At 27.6% G+C, this 16,776-nt stretch overlaps 1 protein-coding gene and 1 long non-coding RNA gene across 6 annotated transcripts in view; one reads left to right on the plus strand and one right to left on the minus strand.

Moving 5' to 3' along the window:
- The window catches only part of LOC122269687 (uncharacterized), a 31,766-nt gene extending 21,668 nt beyond the window's left edge, over positions 1 to 10,098 (plus strand). For 3 of the 5 annotated variants that reach the window (XM_087157130.1, XM_087157133.1, XM_087157132.1), the window contains exons 7-8: positions 5,973 to 6,155; positions 7,421 to 10,098. In XM_087157130.1, coding sequence (XP_087013256.1) covers positions 5,973 to 6,155; positions 7,421 to 7,580 — 343 coding nt within the window. In that variant the 3' untranslated portion in view covers positions 7,581 to 10,098. The remainder of the gene's footprint in view (positions 1 to 5,972; positions 6,156 to 7,420) is intronic. The other 2 variants (XM_087157135.1, XM_087157134.1) reach the window with 2 other exon arrangements.
- A 1,636-nt stretch (positions 10,099 to 11,734) lies between these two features.
- Positions 11,735 to 16,776, minus strand: LOC147814908 (uncharacterized). The gene is made up of 2 exons (XR_015431332.1): positions 16,532 to 16,776; positions 11,735 to 12,878 (listed from the first exon to the last, which is right to left on the minus strand). It is a non-coding gene; the product is annotated as an uncharacterized LOC147814908 (long non-coding RNA).

Consider the following 16,776-nt stretch of genomic DNA (forward strand, 5'->3'; position numbering starts at 1 on the left):
TAAGTCATGTATATTATTAACAAATAGTCATTAAATCTTGTAGTTATATTAGATTTTCTTTGGTAAATAAAATATTTAGTAATATATTTCATAGAATAAATATTGAAAAATAGAGTTGCAAATATTGAAAAATAGAGTAGTGAAAAATTACTCATTTGCAAGCCACCACACATCATATATTTTCGAAGTAACTCATTCCTTGTATACGCTGAGAGTACGCTTTTTCTTAAGAATTTATCCAAAATTCAAAACCCATATCTAAGCTGTTGTAAAGTAAGAAAAAGTACACATTATCTTTGTAGGTAGCTTTCAACTTTCTTTTTAGACTATCTGACCATATTAGATTATTCTCTTTTACCTTTGTTCAAAAATAAGAACCTATTGAAAGTCCCACCAATTCTTTCCTTCTACTTTTGTTTTTCTGTTCTCTTCTTCTCAAGCTTTTTAATTTCCGTGTCCAGATTAATGTCTTCAGCAATTAAAATTGGAAAAATGCCAAAGTATATCAGACACTATTAGCTAGTATACTGATTTTTTCAATGTTTTTTTTTTATTTTTAGATTCCTATATTGTTTGAACATTATTTTTACGACACATAAAATTCAATTCCTGCAATTATTAGTCACTTTTTGACGAAACAATACAACTGTTTTTTCGATCGTCTTTTAGACAGTTATTACTGCTGATATCCACAGGTTTTTTTTCTCTTTCTCCAATCCTGATAATTTCACATAATATTATTAAAAAACGTACATTTTGTATTGCGCATTTAAGTAATTACTTTTTGACATGCTTAATTTTGCACTAAATTCATGCATTGTTTAGATGTTTTGTTTTTGCAGTTATTGCCATTGATATTTTTAAATCCCGATCTTATTATGATTCAAATTCAGGGAGCGTAGCGTTTTTAAAAAGTGCTTATTTTCGATTTTAAAAACCCTTAAAGGTGTTTTTTTCATTGGGTGTTTTTAAAAGGTGCTTAATTTTCCCTTTTTCAAAATGAGATTTTTTCCTTTTCCATGTTGATTTTTGCCATGATTTATTCAACAAAAAATTTTTTTTTTCACATTGTTCTATTCAACCCCTATCTATTTTGCCGTATTGTATTGTCAGTGCACAGCATATGAAAAAGCCATTCATTTTACATGATTCAAAATTTCATGATTTTTGACAATTGTCAAAAACAATGCCAAAAGTTTTTTTTGACATGATGGTAAAAAGAAGATAAAACCGTCAATTGTCAAAAAGTTTCCAACCCTGTCTAATTATGATATTTTCTTAAAGTACTGAAAAATATTTTTTAAGCGCTTGAAAAGTGCTTATTTTTTGTTTGATAATTTGGCTACACACCCTCAAATTGCACATCTAAGTATTCACTATTTTAGACAATAATTCTATCATCTTTTTCAATTGATTTTTCTGCAATTATCACTACTAATTAATGCATATTTTTAATATGATATTATTTATTATAGTATTAGAATCTCAAAACATACATTTAATGAACTCCTTTTTTTGATACGCCCGATTCGTGTTTTGTCGTGAATAGAGGTGGCGTTATCATTAATCTTTTTTCAATAATTACTGTGCAGCAAACTGTGTGTTTCAGTTTTAAATTTTTTTTAAAAGTCAGATTAGTCCAATTAAAAGACATTGCATTAAAATTTTTCCTTTTTCTGTTTAAATTTCATAAATGCAGGCCTAGAAGTGACTCAGAGCAAAAATATAATAGGAAATATAGGAATTCATTTAAGAATTTATAGGAATGTTTTGAAAATAATATAAGAATCCCTAATATTTTGTTTAAAAAATATAGATTCAAAATTTGCATAGAACATGTACAACTTTTATTTATGTGTTATTCAAAACTAATGTTATGAAAAAACATTTCTACAAAACCCTATCTTGGCTTTAAAACTAAATGTTTTATTAGATAATATAACTGGAGAAAAAAAGGAACACTGATTGTAGACAAATTTTAGCTTTCTTGTCCAGGAGTAGGTTGGAATATATTTCTTAATATATTTGAATAAACCGTAGACTTATATCAGAATATAATGTTATGCATTTATAAAAGAATAATTAATAAAGTAATTATATTTTTAAAATTTTTTGAGGACCAGCAAAAGGTTTCAAATAGAAAATCTGAATAAAAACAATTAAGTTTATTAATACACAGCATTAGAGTTAAGAAAAAAAGTTTATTAGTAATTATGTTGGTAACACTAATTAATATTATATGAAAATTTAACTCCCCATCTTTGCAACACATGAACATAATCGAAACAATATATACAATCGAAAATAATAAGTGCAACTGGAATTAAAATTTAGAACAAAGATATACAAATTCGAATATAATACACTAGAATATACTAAGAGTGAACAACTCGGTTAGAATCAATACATATACGTAGAATTATTATTTTTTATTAGTTTCAGCAAGCTTTTCAGTTAATATTTTAACCTGATTAGTTGCGGATTCTATGATTGCATAAGCAATTCTCATTTCATTAAAGTCTTTAGTTTTTAATGCTTTTTGTAGGCGGGCATTACTCTCCTGCAGTAAATTCTGGGAAAGGCTTAATTCATCTTTTAAGGATTTCACATGATTTTCTAAATCACGCAACTTTTCTTTTGCATCTTTCTTTTGTTTTTTCCGCAATTGTTCCGATTCTGATAGAGATCGTTTTTCTGCGTCTATCTTAGCTTGGGAAGCTTCTTTTTCTTTATCTTCTTTATATGCTGAATGTGCTTTAGTTACAGAGTTCAATAATGAGAAAGTTATAGGAATATTTAAAATGTTATTATCATGCCTCCGAACTGCAATATGTTAAGATTTCCTATTAAAAAATTAAGCACAAATAAAGCTGCATAAATAGAAAGAAAAAGATAAATTATGAAGGCAAAACTCCAAAATTAAGAAAAGAAAAAATAAACTTCAAATTTTTCTTTTAACTCAGAAAAACTCAACAGAACAAAGGGTTACTTAAAATTATTAAGAGTGAAATACAGTAGAGAACCCGGCATGCTCGGGACCATCGCTATCCCAGATGTCTGAATTTGCCTGTTTTCGGGATATGCTAAAAAACATTATAGATCGATGTTTCTGCGAACCCAAATTACAATGAAAAATACTAACATAGTTTAAAATATGAAAAATAAATAAGGAAAGTTCTCCTTAGTTAAACAAATCGGAAGAAAACAAGATTTAAATCAATAAAAACATTTACAAATTAAGATAAGAAAAAAAAAAAAAAATTCACACATTAAAAAAAAAAAAAAACTAAATCATATTTAAAAATAAAAGAAAATAGAAAAGAATCGTATCAACTGCGAGAGTTTTTAAAAATAAAAGAAAATACATAAATTATGATAGTAAAACTGCCAAATTAAGAAAAATGTGCACACGTTAATGTGTTAATAAAAAACACGTGCAATACCCCTCCTCCTCGTAAATCAGAGAGTAAGCGAAATCAGAAAGCCGCTCCTTTATGTTTGATTGACGGCAGCTTATCAGAAAAGCACCGTTTCTTTCCATCCCTGAAGAACTTCAAGGTTACAGAAGAAATATATTGAAGTTTTCTCTTTCAAAAACACCCCCCCCCCCCCACACACACACACAAGTTTTTTCTTTCACTGAACTTCAAAAATCAGAATTTCCGCACATCGATATAATTCAAAACGGCGGGAAAATTAAGCAAAATTTATCCCGATGTTCTAGATACCAAATAAGTGGTCCTGTACTGTACTTGTATAAGCATATCAGATATTTTAAAGTCAGGCACCCTATTTTTTTAAAATTATGTTAAACAATATTTTTAAGAAGAAAAATTATCTACATTTCAGACCAGAATTTTTAATGCAAGCTTCAGTTTCACATTGATTTTAAATAAAAAAATAAAAAAAGATTTATGAAAATGAAATAATATTAATTTTCAAATTTATTTATTTTCACCTACATAGGCTGCAAATTGTTTAATTTTAACTCCCAAACATTTTATTGCACCTGTGTGGACTTTAAAATTAGACTACAGAATAACTAACATAAATGCTTTAAAATGAATTGCATTTTTTTTCTACCTGTTTGGATATTAATCAAGTAATTGAATTTTTAAATTGCATAAAAATGAATAGCGATTTGAAGACCGAATTATATATAATACGAGTATAGCTCGCAAATTATTTTGCAAATCATGATTTTTAAGTAAGCTACCTACATAGGAATCGCGATTCATAGTCCAAAATCATTAAGTATGACATTCGTAAATCATGTTCTGGAAAACCAAATCTCTTAAATGCTAACGATTTCGGATTCGTAATTCATGTAATGATTATTCGTCGCGTGATATGTTTCCAAATTAAACTCGAGAAAGAGAAAAAATCACTTAATTACATTAAAATAATAAAAAAAAACTTTTAAAAGGAAAACGAAAATCACTTTATTGAATCCGCATGACTACACTAAAATATATTGCTCCGTTCTGGGTTCCTTCTTTTCACACCCTTTCTATTCTATATCTTATTCCACAAACCTCACATATATTTCTTTCACTTGCTGACGATTCCCTTTTACTTGTACTTGGTGCAGCTGGGTTAAGACATTGCAAACGGATGATTGGTTAAAGAATTTTTAGCTGTGGTTTGATGATTGACATCAGACTAGCGCAAATCGGGAGCGCGGACGTTGAGAAAGGATTATAAGGGAAAATTAAGGAAAATAATACAGAAAATATAGGAAAAAATAGCAATTTTTCTAGATTAATAGGAAATATAGGAGCGCTGCGAGGCCTGTAAATGTTGCTTTGATGCGTAAAAATGACAGTCTTTTATTTATCTTCTATGTAAATTTTAAAAAAAATAAAAAAAAATTGCACATTGAGAAAAAGATTCCAGATCTTTTCCAGCAATCACTTGTTTGTTTGAACATGAAGATGGATGGATTTTTTTGAAAAAATCAAATCCACTCATAGCAAACTTTTTTTTTCTTGATTGAAATTTAAAATGTACAGTAGCTGTAAAATTTGCAAAATCAACTATATTTAATGAAAATTTGAGCTATAAAATCAAAGATATTTATAATAAAAATCTAAATGAAAAAATTTCAACTGTTAAAGTTAATTAAAGGCTAGATTTAAAATCCATTATATTGACTATTCGCAAAAGCAGATGAAATTCTCATTTTAGTGATCTTGTCGATATAAGGCAGGCACGCATTTTTAATGTAAAAGTAGTACTTAAAATAATGTGAAAATGAAATAGATAAAGTTACATTGTTTACTTTTTATTTTGAACTGCTATTTTGATATAAAATAAACTACACATTTGGAATAAATTGCTTTAGTCCTGTGGATTGTAAACCAAGCTAAATGTTTTAGCAAGATGCAAAAAAAAAAAAAAAAAGTGGAATATGAAAGAAAAATAGTAAGTATGTGACTAATAAAAAGGCACATTTTTTTGAAATGTGTGACTAATAGAAAGGCAATTTTTTTTGAAATGAGTGGTATTCTTAGAAATAAAATAAGACTTTTTCTTTTGTAAGAAGAAAGATAATTTGGCAGTTTATCACCTACGCATGTTTGTTATTAAGCATAAAAAGTTAAGATGTAAGAAATAATAAGTAAAGTGAAGTTACCTAGAATAGAAATCTTTTCCATTTTGCCCTCTTTTCTTGTATAATATTGCTATCTTAAATAAAAGAAAAAAAAACTTCCTCTTTCTAAAATATAGTAAAAGGCTAGCAAATTTTAACTCTTTACGACGTACAATTTTTGCAATATTAGCATTTTGACGGCGACTTGGAAACTTGTCGTAATAGTGGACTTTTTCCAAAATGCCTCACTTATTACATCAGGCTTTTGCTGTACTATTATTTCTACTAAAATAATATTTAACTTTATAATATTAAACTACAAGCACTCATAATTTTGATAAATATGGCATGTGTAATTTTTTTAATTCTTTTATTTCAGTCCAGGGAATGAGAATTTTGCTAAAGTTTTTCAGCATTATGCAGATTTAAGTGAGTGGGTAAGCCTAACTAATATTAAATCCAAAATTGCAACTCTGCTGACAGGATATAGCAAGTCTGATGAATTAGTTGTTCTCAAATTTTCTGAAAAATTTTCATTACCTGAAAAGACAGCGATTCATCAGTAAGGCCAATTCAAATTTATTTATAATTTCTATTATTTATTGTGTTTTCTCACGGAAAAAATTATATCTGTTTTTTTTTTACTTCAAAATAGCAAATACTGTGTTGGATGTGAAAAGATTAGCGTAGACTTAAATTTGACTTCAGAACAAAAATGTATTTAACTATATAGTTATACAATGTGAAAATGCATAATTGTATTATTATTTTTTTTTATGATTTGGGTACAAGTTCTAGAAAGAGCAACGTTTTTTGATGGGCATCGATTCTCTTAAAAAAATATAAGACAAAATGTTAAAGTAAATGTAGTGAAATTTTTTTTTAGCATAATTTGATACATGTAGGTGCTCATCCGCTACATTATTTCCATGAAATTTTTTTTTTATATCAGACCCAACTTAAGTGCTCTCTTAATTTAAGAAGGTTTTTATAACAAATAGGTTTGTAAGTACAACAAAATTTTAAAATGTAGAAATATACTGTTACATTTTCTAATGGGATATATGTTCTAGCCCTAGAGTATTGATATTCAAAAAAGTTATTTATAATAAATAATTGTATTTAATTTTAAATCATCAATTTAATATTGAATTAATGTTACAAGATTTAATTCATTCTGTAACTATTCCTATTTCTCAATGTATGTGAGGCATTTGCTAAATAATATAGCATTATTTTTTTAAAAAAAATACTTAATTACATTTCTTTTTATAAAATTTTCTATCAAAAATATCTAAGTAAAATAAAAAAACATAAATTATATGGTATCTATAAGAATAATATATATAAAAAATTAAATTATTAAAAAAAAAAAACACTATGCATCTCTCTCTATAAGTTGACCAAGTGGACCACTTGCAAATTTCTCTACGAAATAAAAAAAAAAAAAAAATGACTTTATAACTTATTAAAGTATTGAATCAAATATTTATACTTAATAGGTCAGAAAAAAAAATTTCAAAAAGGAAGTGATGAACTTATTTCTTTATTTATTAAAGCATTTCTTTTATCATAACTCTTTTAAGGATGTGCTTTTAGAAACATAACCTAGTTGTTAATTTTATTTGAAGTGTAATAATTTAATGTATTCTTTGTTTTATTTTGTAAATACTGACCTTAAACTTCATTTCAAGTAACAACACAAAAAACAGTAAACTCGAAGTCTGTTTATATGGTGTATATTTAAGTTTTCAATATCTTTTATTTGTGTGTCTAAATAACTGTGAGTGACTATGCTTGTTTTTTTAAAAGAAACTTTTTTTGTAGGAATCGGCGAAAACTTGGCCTTCTGTTCAATAGATATCAAAAGAAAGAGGATAAGAATATCTACATAAAGCGTAAAATTAAAGTAAAAGACATTTTGGACACTCTTATAAAATCTGGTGGTAAAACCTCAAAACATGAGCTTATAGACATGTCCAATTGATTGAATGAAGTATTTTAATCATTGTTATTGTTAATGCTTTAATATGTTATCTTTTTCTTTTACAATTTTAGTCATTTGTACAAAATCTACATTAAGTTAAATTAGCACCTAATTTGTTAAAACAAGTGTGATACTAATTTAGTACATCCATAAGGTGCCTCCAGTAAACATCAATCTGAAACTGGTGCAGAGAACCTTGTATGTGAGAAGGGCTTTTTATTTTTCAATACTTCAAGGTTTGTATGTACAGTGTTCAAAATAAAAAACGAACACCTCTGAATAACTTTTGATCTAATAATCGGATCTTTACATTCTTGGATTCAATCTTAATAGTTTAAGGGGGTGACCCCAATTATGCTAATTAATTAAAGCACATGATATTTTCAGTTACAAAATCAGACTCAAAAAGCTTCTATTCTGAATAAACATCTCTTTTTTGATAGATTCGGATTTCTGACCCCAAAACTATAGGAGGTAGCCGCAAGCTGGAAAATATGATTTCAACAGTTGAGTGGTCAAATGTTTTGACCTCTTAATGTTAATTTTACTTTTTGCATATTTCAACATATCTCAAGAACTTTTTATGCGAGTTGAAAATTTTTGCATATAATTATAAAACTCCTTTACTCAAAAATAATTCCATGCAAAATATAACTTTTTGTAAATATTTTTTATTACTTTACTTAATAGTAGTCAAAATAATTTTGAATGGTAAAAACTAAATTTGAGCAACATCAGTCAAGTAGTTCTTGTGAAATCAAATTTTGTATGAGTTGTATATTTAAAAAACGATTTCTCAGGAATTATTAATAACAGTCGAAAAATTTTAAATTGTAAAGTTAACAAATTTTGACATCAGTTTAAAGAATGTAATTTTAAATGTCAAAATACAAAATTTGAGCAACATCAGTCAAGTAGTTCCTGAGAAATCGAACTTTGTAAGAGTTGTATTTTTAAAATTTGATTTCTCAGGAACTATTCTACCAATTTTGTATTTTGTTATTTAAATTTTTTTTTATTTAATTCATTAAATTGATGTTAAAATTACATTTTTGTGATCAGAAATTCGAATTCATCAGAAAAAGGTATGTTTATTCAGAGAAAGTAGGTTTGTGTCTAATTTTGTAGTTTAAAATATTGTCTGCAATAATTAATTAACATATTCCAGGTCAACCCCTCAAACCATTAAGATTGGGTTGAAAAACGTGAAGATTGAGTCATTAGATCAATCGTTATATAGGTTGGTGCGTTTATTTATTTAATTTTTTTGCATACTATACAGTAGAATTTCGATAATATAATTGAATTGAGATCACCACATATTTGAAATACCAAAAATTTAGGTTAAAAGTAAAATGCATTGAATGCAAAAAAGATTTGGTCAAAGGTTGCTTTTACAGGGTCTCCTGAACCAGTAAGCTGGTTTTTAAAAATTTATGGAGAAAAAAAAAAAGCATTTAATGTCAAAAAATAACAATTTTTAAAGCAAACTTATAGGAGAGGGTATAAATACAGCACAGCCAATGCGGAATCCCTATATTTTCAGAATATTTAAAGTGTTATCCAAATTACAATTTAAGTTTAACTTAATTTGTTTAATCTTAGCCTGCACTCAATTACTCTGCATAAATTAATAAGTTTTATATCTATGGTTAAGTTATTCAAGTTATTATTATTCAAGTTAAGTTATTATTAAGTTGTGGAAAAAATTCTAAAATAAATTTATTAAAATGATAAAAATGTTAAATCATAAAATTAAATACTATTCTAAATATTCAAATAAAAAGGTTGCAATAAATTGGAACAAGTTGACAGGCAATGTAAATGTTTTCTCACAGAATGAATGGTTTTAGTTTAAAAACCTTTAACAAATAGCACTGAAAACAATAAACCTATAATTCAAAGAAAAACAACTGAAAATTACATCACATTATTTCAAACTCTTTCAATTAATGAAAATCACATATTTTTTAAATGCCTTCATTAGCTTCTAAAACATGTCAGGATCTTAGAACAACAACAAAATTTTTTTCATCAATACAAAACAGGAAAAACAGAAAGATTTACAGTTCCATCTGTTGAAAAAAATTTAAATTAAACCCAGAAACCCTGGAAGAAAAAATTTATGTCTTGCATTAATAGGCTGCAAGTTTTTTTTTTTAAACCTTAGCTGTGTTCCTGCATAAATTTTTGAAAAATACCAGTCTAACTTAGGACATCCTACATTACATTACCAGTTATGTAAAAATTACTCATTATTGTCATGGCTATTTTGATAAAGCATTGTGATTTATATTTCTGAAATTGACAAGACTCACATTGGCTTTAATAGTACAATATTGCAATTTGAATTTGAGAGATTCTACTGTGCTTTTATTTTAGAATTTGTAAAATTTACATGGCCTGTTGTTGTTAATGTTGAATTGAATATATAAAATATGTTGAATTGATGATTTTTCATTTCCTCTTAAGGTTAAATTTTCTTGTTTTATTTTAAATAAATTTATTTCCTTCACTCCACAGGTACTCATCTATTCATTACACCATATTACTCACCTATTAAATTTTTATTATACTTATGATTTTTTTTTTGATCTTTAGTTTTTCTTAATACACGAAATTACATATTTGCATGAAATTTCGAAACGCAAAAAAAAAATTTTTCTTCTCTTTTTCATAATTAGCAATCAAGCATTTATGCTATTTTTTTTACTTTGAAGAGAAATAAAGTGAGTTGATGATAATAATGTCGTTTTTTCACCATTGATGACAAAAGTGAAGAAGTCTTTGTTGCTCTGTGGCAAAATATGAATAAGAATCATAAAATGGTGATAAAAACATTAGTTTTTATAGCTACTGTATCTCTTGGAAAGGTTGTAAGAAAGAAATGGATAGGAAATTATCATTTTCACATTAAAAAGAAGAAAAAAAAAAGATTTATCAGCAAATGCATTATGTCAACACCTCCTCTATACTGTAATTTATTCAGTTTTTAATTACTTCTTTGATAAGCTTTGAAATATTTTACTACACAGCACCTTAGAATAAGAAACAAAAAATTTAAAATATGGAAATTTTACACAAACTATTGAATGCATTGTGGAATATTCTATCTCTGTTAACAGAATTTTCAGAGTGAAACTGCAGCACTAACTTCAAAAATCAAATTTCGGTCTGCAACCTCAATACAGTAGTAGATTATTGTTGTAAAAATTTTCCTTAATCTAACATAAGCAACAAAATATAAGGTTCTTGAAAAGTATACACAAAAACTTTTACGTTGTTTAAATTGAAGTTTTGTATAAAGATATGAAAAAAATGGAATCAGTCCCATTACAGTTAAGCTTTTAATCAGGTAACAGAATAAAAAATCTTTACTTTTTGTTCTTTGTGGTGTTCTGCCAACTCAGTTTTTTTTAAAAAAGTTTTACGAAACAAGTTGGCAGTTGTTTTAAAAAGGAGTCTCAGTAATTTCCTCCTGCTCGTTGGTTTGCTTATTGAAAATAAAAAACAAAAATAATCAGCAGATGCTGTATTAATCTGCAGTGGCCGCTGCCGTGCTGGAATGTTTCTGCTTCCAGTATTTTATGCAATGTATAGAATATTCTACATATTAAATTTAAAAAAAAAAAACTTAGGCAACAAAAAGAAAACATTAAAAGTTATATTAATAACTACAAATTTATATAAATTGTAATGTTTTCTATTTATTATAAACATTAAATAAACTTGAACCATTTTTTTAATCATGTACATTTTTCTATACTACATCTTGTTATTGACTAAGACTCAATCAATTTCCTCTATTGGGATCCATAAGTTGCAATAGTCCTATGTGTTTCTACAGTGAAACTTCTATAACGGACCATTGCTATTGAGTCACAATCTCTTCCAACAACCACAAATTTTAATGAACCAATTTCTTATCCAATCAGTGTACTGCTAAAAAGTACCCCAAAACAAATATTTGCGAGCGAGCGATTATCGACCACCCTGTTAAAATATTTTCGTCTTTCTACTTCACTAAAGTAAACAAAAACATGTTCCAGATCAGAGGAAATTTTTTTATTTTTAAGCTGGACTTATAATGAGTGCAAATAGGGGATAATCTGTTAGGTAGAAAAATGTAAACAATCAATTTCTTCATACTTAAATTCTTTTTTGTTTATGTAAAACAATTTGTAGAACAAACAATATAGTAATCAATAAATAACATCACAAACAGTGCCTTTAATCTTTCTTTTTCGTGAATACCAATATGACTACAAATTTAATTATGTTTTTGAGTTAATTGTTATGGGAAATGTTGATAATTTTAGAAGTGGAAATGACAACCTGTCTTAGCAACCTCGGTTACCGATTTCTCATGTAACCAAAAGTGATCACACCCACGAAATTTAACTGAACAATGTGATGCTATTTCTGCATTGTTTAGTGATCTGGTGCAATAACTATTACCACGTCCATTTCCCACGCAACACAAAAAGTGGATTCAAAAGTTGTTGTAAAATGTGGTATTGTTTTAATTCTTCGGATAGGGATGAAGGCAATTTTTTGTGGGACTCAGCATGACAATGAAAGAGTATCCATTGCAGAGAGGGATCATATGACAACACTGCTAACATTAATGAATCTGACACAGATAATATTTCAAAATCTTTTAATTTGTAGGTTGTTTAAAAAGTTTTCATTTTGTTATATTTTTCATAAATAATCTTAACTTTTCTAATTCTTCATTTTTTTTAAACATAATTTAAGGTATTGTTTGTAAAAAAACCTTTATACATTAAAAATGTGGTGAGAGAAAAATGCAAACTTAATTGCATTTAACATTTTAAAAATAATTTTTGAGAAGGGTAACCTGTAAAGGTAAATTGATATAGAGCTTTTCATATCTATCTTAATCTTATTGTTTATAATGCATCAATATTTTACAACAAACAAATGTCCGCCTCTATCTGTGGTGTATAAGTTGACCCACAGTTTAGCGCGAAATTTTATATGTTTGGAATACTTATATGCCTGTATATACAGGATGTATTTATTATATTTTTATTACATTTTATAAACTGCCTTCCTTTACATTTTAATAAAGTTTTTATTAACGTTTCAAAAAGCATTTAGTTTTTTACTAATAAAAAAAAATAAAACTATTTTATAGCTATGAATGCATAATTAGGCAAAGAAAAAAGATAGAAGTAGATGCTTATTAAAACAGAAACATTCTATTTAAATATCTTAAGAGAATGGATGAAGGTAAGCTCAAAATGCTGTTTATTTGACATCCGTTTTTCCACCCTGAAAAAAAAATGAGAAGAGAAAAATCAAAGAATTTAATCCATTCAAATCACATACACATACCCTTCAAATACATTATAAATACAGAAGCAGAAAAAGAATACTTTATATTTTGCAAAGACTTTAGAGGATGTTAAAAGTTCTGAAAGTAAAAAAATTCTAAAAATTAAATCCATAAATTAATATATACAATATATTTACCTTTTCAAATAAATATTTATATGTATATTTATAATTTTTCCATTATAAACAAAATACAATGTAAATCAACTTTACTGATGAATAAAGCTAGTGCATGTAAACAAACCATCATTTTAGTTGCTGAAGTACTTTTTTAGTATAGATATGCATTGTCATGTGGATTTGCATAATAAAATTTCATTTGCAGCTCACATGAAGGGAATAAATTGAGATGTTTTTTAACTAATTAGATAGATAGCCCTACAGTCTACAGCACTATTTTTACAAAACTTGTGATCTCAATGTAGTCAGACAGAGATTATTATTCAAAAAATTTAGGATATATATATATATATATATATATATATATATAGAAAAGTTTGCAAATATTAGGTATTTCAAAATTAAATGCAGAAAATTTATGTTGATTCAATTTAGTAGGAAAATTTTTGCCTAAAAGAATAAAGAACCACATTGACACAAAGGACACTAAAGAAATCAAGGGAAGAAATTATTAGAATTGTAATTTATGGTGATTTGATTTTTTTCAAATAAAATAAAAAGTCAAATTAAAAAAATCAAGTTGCAATTTTTTTTAATAGGTAATTATTGATGTGATTGAAATGTTCAAGTTGATCTGAAATAAACGAATGCTATGCTATTTATCTTCAAACAAAGAAAATTCCTATTATGTTTGTACGACTATTTTGTGGTTTCTAGACAATTTTTAAAATACTTCGAATACCTACAATACTTTTTGGAAATATATCATATAGGTACTCTAGTAAACTGCAAAATTAATTGCTGCCACAGAGTGATGAAATATAACAAATAACCATTAAAGAATTGTCAGCCAATCACTATTCTTTTAACCTTCCGTTAGACGCGCACTTGTTTCCGACATGGTTAGTCACGTTGCACCTATAAGGTGTTTTTTAATATTTTAAAGTCAAGTGAAATTTATTCTAGTTTAAATAGTTAATTGTTACCTATTTAAGATTCTTTAGATAGATTAAGTATGAAAAAAATTATTTAATTACTAAAATATATGAAAAAACTGTATCACAAATAATTGCACAACATAAAGAAAAAACAAAGAAAAGTAAAATTGTAAAAAAACATTGAGAGTCTTGCATATCGGAACAACTTATTTCAATATCACATGTTAGTATAAAAATATTATCTTAGAGGCTGTCTGATGCAGAACTACCTTCATGTGAACAAGAATTTTTGCAAGAGGTCTTTACAAATTGTTGTTACATTACTCAAACATAAGTGTTTTCCGCAAGTAGCATAAGTATAATTATTGTTTTCTTTGTTTATTATTTTTTTTTTTTTTTGACATGGCGCGCACAATTTTCTTTTCTTGGCTTGATTTTCTGACAGTGAATTTTCTGAGGCTTGCGAAGTTTGCTTCTGCCAATCGAAAGCGAAGTACTGAAGATAAATTTTTCTTGCTCCTGCGTCGGATCATTTCATCCATCACAAGTTGTTTAGCCAACTGACCCAAGAAGGTTCTGCGGTTTTTCACTTCGTAACCATTTTTTGCGTATATAACTTGACCATTTATACCTGCTATGTTGAGTAGGGCAGAAAATAAGATAAAATATAGATATTTAATTCATAAAAATATTATATCCATAATACTTGGGTCAATGGTCGCGTTGCACCTCTCCATCGACATGTTCGAAGGCCGGGAGTACATGGACCTTTGAGTAATTCAAAGATAACATTAGGCTCGTCCCCCGGAAAAATCTATTGATGGCAAAGGAGGTGGAAGTGCAGTAAAGATGCACCTGTGAGGTGCGCACGTCTAACGGAAGGTTAAACAAAAATACAAACCATGTATATCATTATGAATATTTCTTAATATTCTGAAAATTACTTTACTACATGCTTGTTTCTTAAAAGTTTATTTAAATGTTTATCATACTTTTTGAAAAAAAGAAAAAAATGTTGTCAAAAGAAATGCTTAATCTTATTAACATTATCAGTTTCTTTGTTTAAATTTTTGAAAAAATGTGGCTGTGTTATAAGTTCTACAACTGGCCAGTTGCAAAATTTCCTAACTTTGCCCTATATTCTCAAGCATGTGTTTCAAAATCAAATTAAGTATGAAATGTATTTGCTTCATCTCTGATTCTTAAAAAAAAAATATTTATATTAAATTAACTTGTCCCATTACTGTAGTTTCCTTTCAATGCTTCATTGACACTATGCAGAACGAAGATAAGTGGAAAGATGGATTCTTCTTTCCACTTATTCTCGGAAGAGGAATTCTCTTCCTCGGAAGAGGGAGAGAATATATATTTCATGTTTCCAAGTATAGTTACTTTTCTATGCAATTTGACAGTCTGCAAAGGACAATTTAGCAGTGAAAATTAAAGTAAATCCAAAAATTGATTTCGAATATTAGCTGATGCTAATATTCAAATAGATTTGATGCGCATGTTTCTATCGAAAATCAACGTCTTTTTTTTTTTGCTGTTATAATTGCTTTTTTTATCTATTTACCCAAAACTTTGATCTCTTTAACATGACACGAGAATCTTGAATTTGAATTACCACTTTTCGATGCGCTTGATTCATGACGATTTCATAGTGAAATGATGCTTTTTTTTAAATACTGTTATTTTTGTTATGATGACAATATGGAAATTTGAGTAATTAATCTTTTAAATGCTTGTTTTATGATGATACCATTGTTAAATCTTGCTGGTTGCTAATAGTTTCTCGACAGCAGTTAATTGATTTTGAAATACATAATAAGATGCTCCCCCATTCACAAGGATTTTGTCTTAAATACATGCCATTTCCTAGAAAGGGAAAACTTCCATATCATGATCTTTAGCACAAAAAAAGTTTTGGCAACCTCTAAGCAGCAGTCCAGGAGAAACTAGAAAAAAAAATATTCCCAGGAAAATTATATCATGGTTACCTTTTTTAAAAATATGCAAGTTTAAAATCCATTTGGTGCCTTGGCGATTGTAGTTTCAGAGTTATACCAAATACAGAACTGTCCCCAACTCACAAAATAAAAAACACAGTTTAGATCATCATATCTTACAAACATATTTATCACATACAGAATTCGTTAAGGGATTCCGTTGTATCGTGATCTGTCGCTATAGCTGCAATTGCTAAAGTGCCAAATGGATTTTAAGCTTGCAAGTTTTTTTTAAAAAACACACGTAGACCTTTGCTTTGGTTGGCTAAAAGTTATACCTTTCAAGTTTGTCCCTTTCTGTGTTTTTTTTCTAGTTTCTCACAGGCCACAGCCTGGAAGTTGCCAAGACTTGGCGATTATTCTGCCACAGATCAGGATGTGGAAATCTCTTTTATCCCTAAACCTAGAAATATGTTTAACAATAAAACGTAACTGTGTGGGCCAAAAGAAAAATTCAACATTGGGATTTTTATCATAAAAGGTATAGAAATAATAAGAAAGAAGAATATGGAGTAAAAGTAACTACTTGTAAATTGAATCCAAGGGGCATTCGATTCTGCACCCTAACCTACAGAGAATCGTTTGAACAAAAACTATTATTAATTCAAAGAAACTAAAAAACTGTGTCTTTACTCTTTAGTACTGACCAGAGCACAGTACTGATTTACAAAAAAAATAGCTGATCAAGAATATAACCAATTCTATCGTATTTCGCGCGAAACATAAATAAATAAATGAGAGATGTGGTCATTTTACTTCAGTTCTTAGTTC

This window comes from Parasteatoda tepidariorum, chromosome 2 (assembly GCF_982258835.1).
Source record: "Parasteatoda tepidariorum strain Cologne lab strain chromosome 2, Ptep-v5.0, whole genome shotgun sequence".
In the NCBI taxonomy this organism is placed as follows: domain Eukaryota; kingdom Metazoa; phylum Arthropoda; class Arachnida; order Araneae; family Theridiidae; genus Parasteatoda; species Parasteatoda tepidariorum.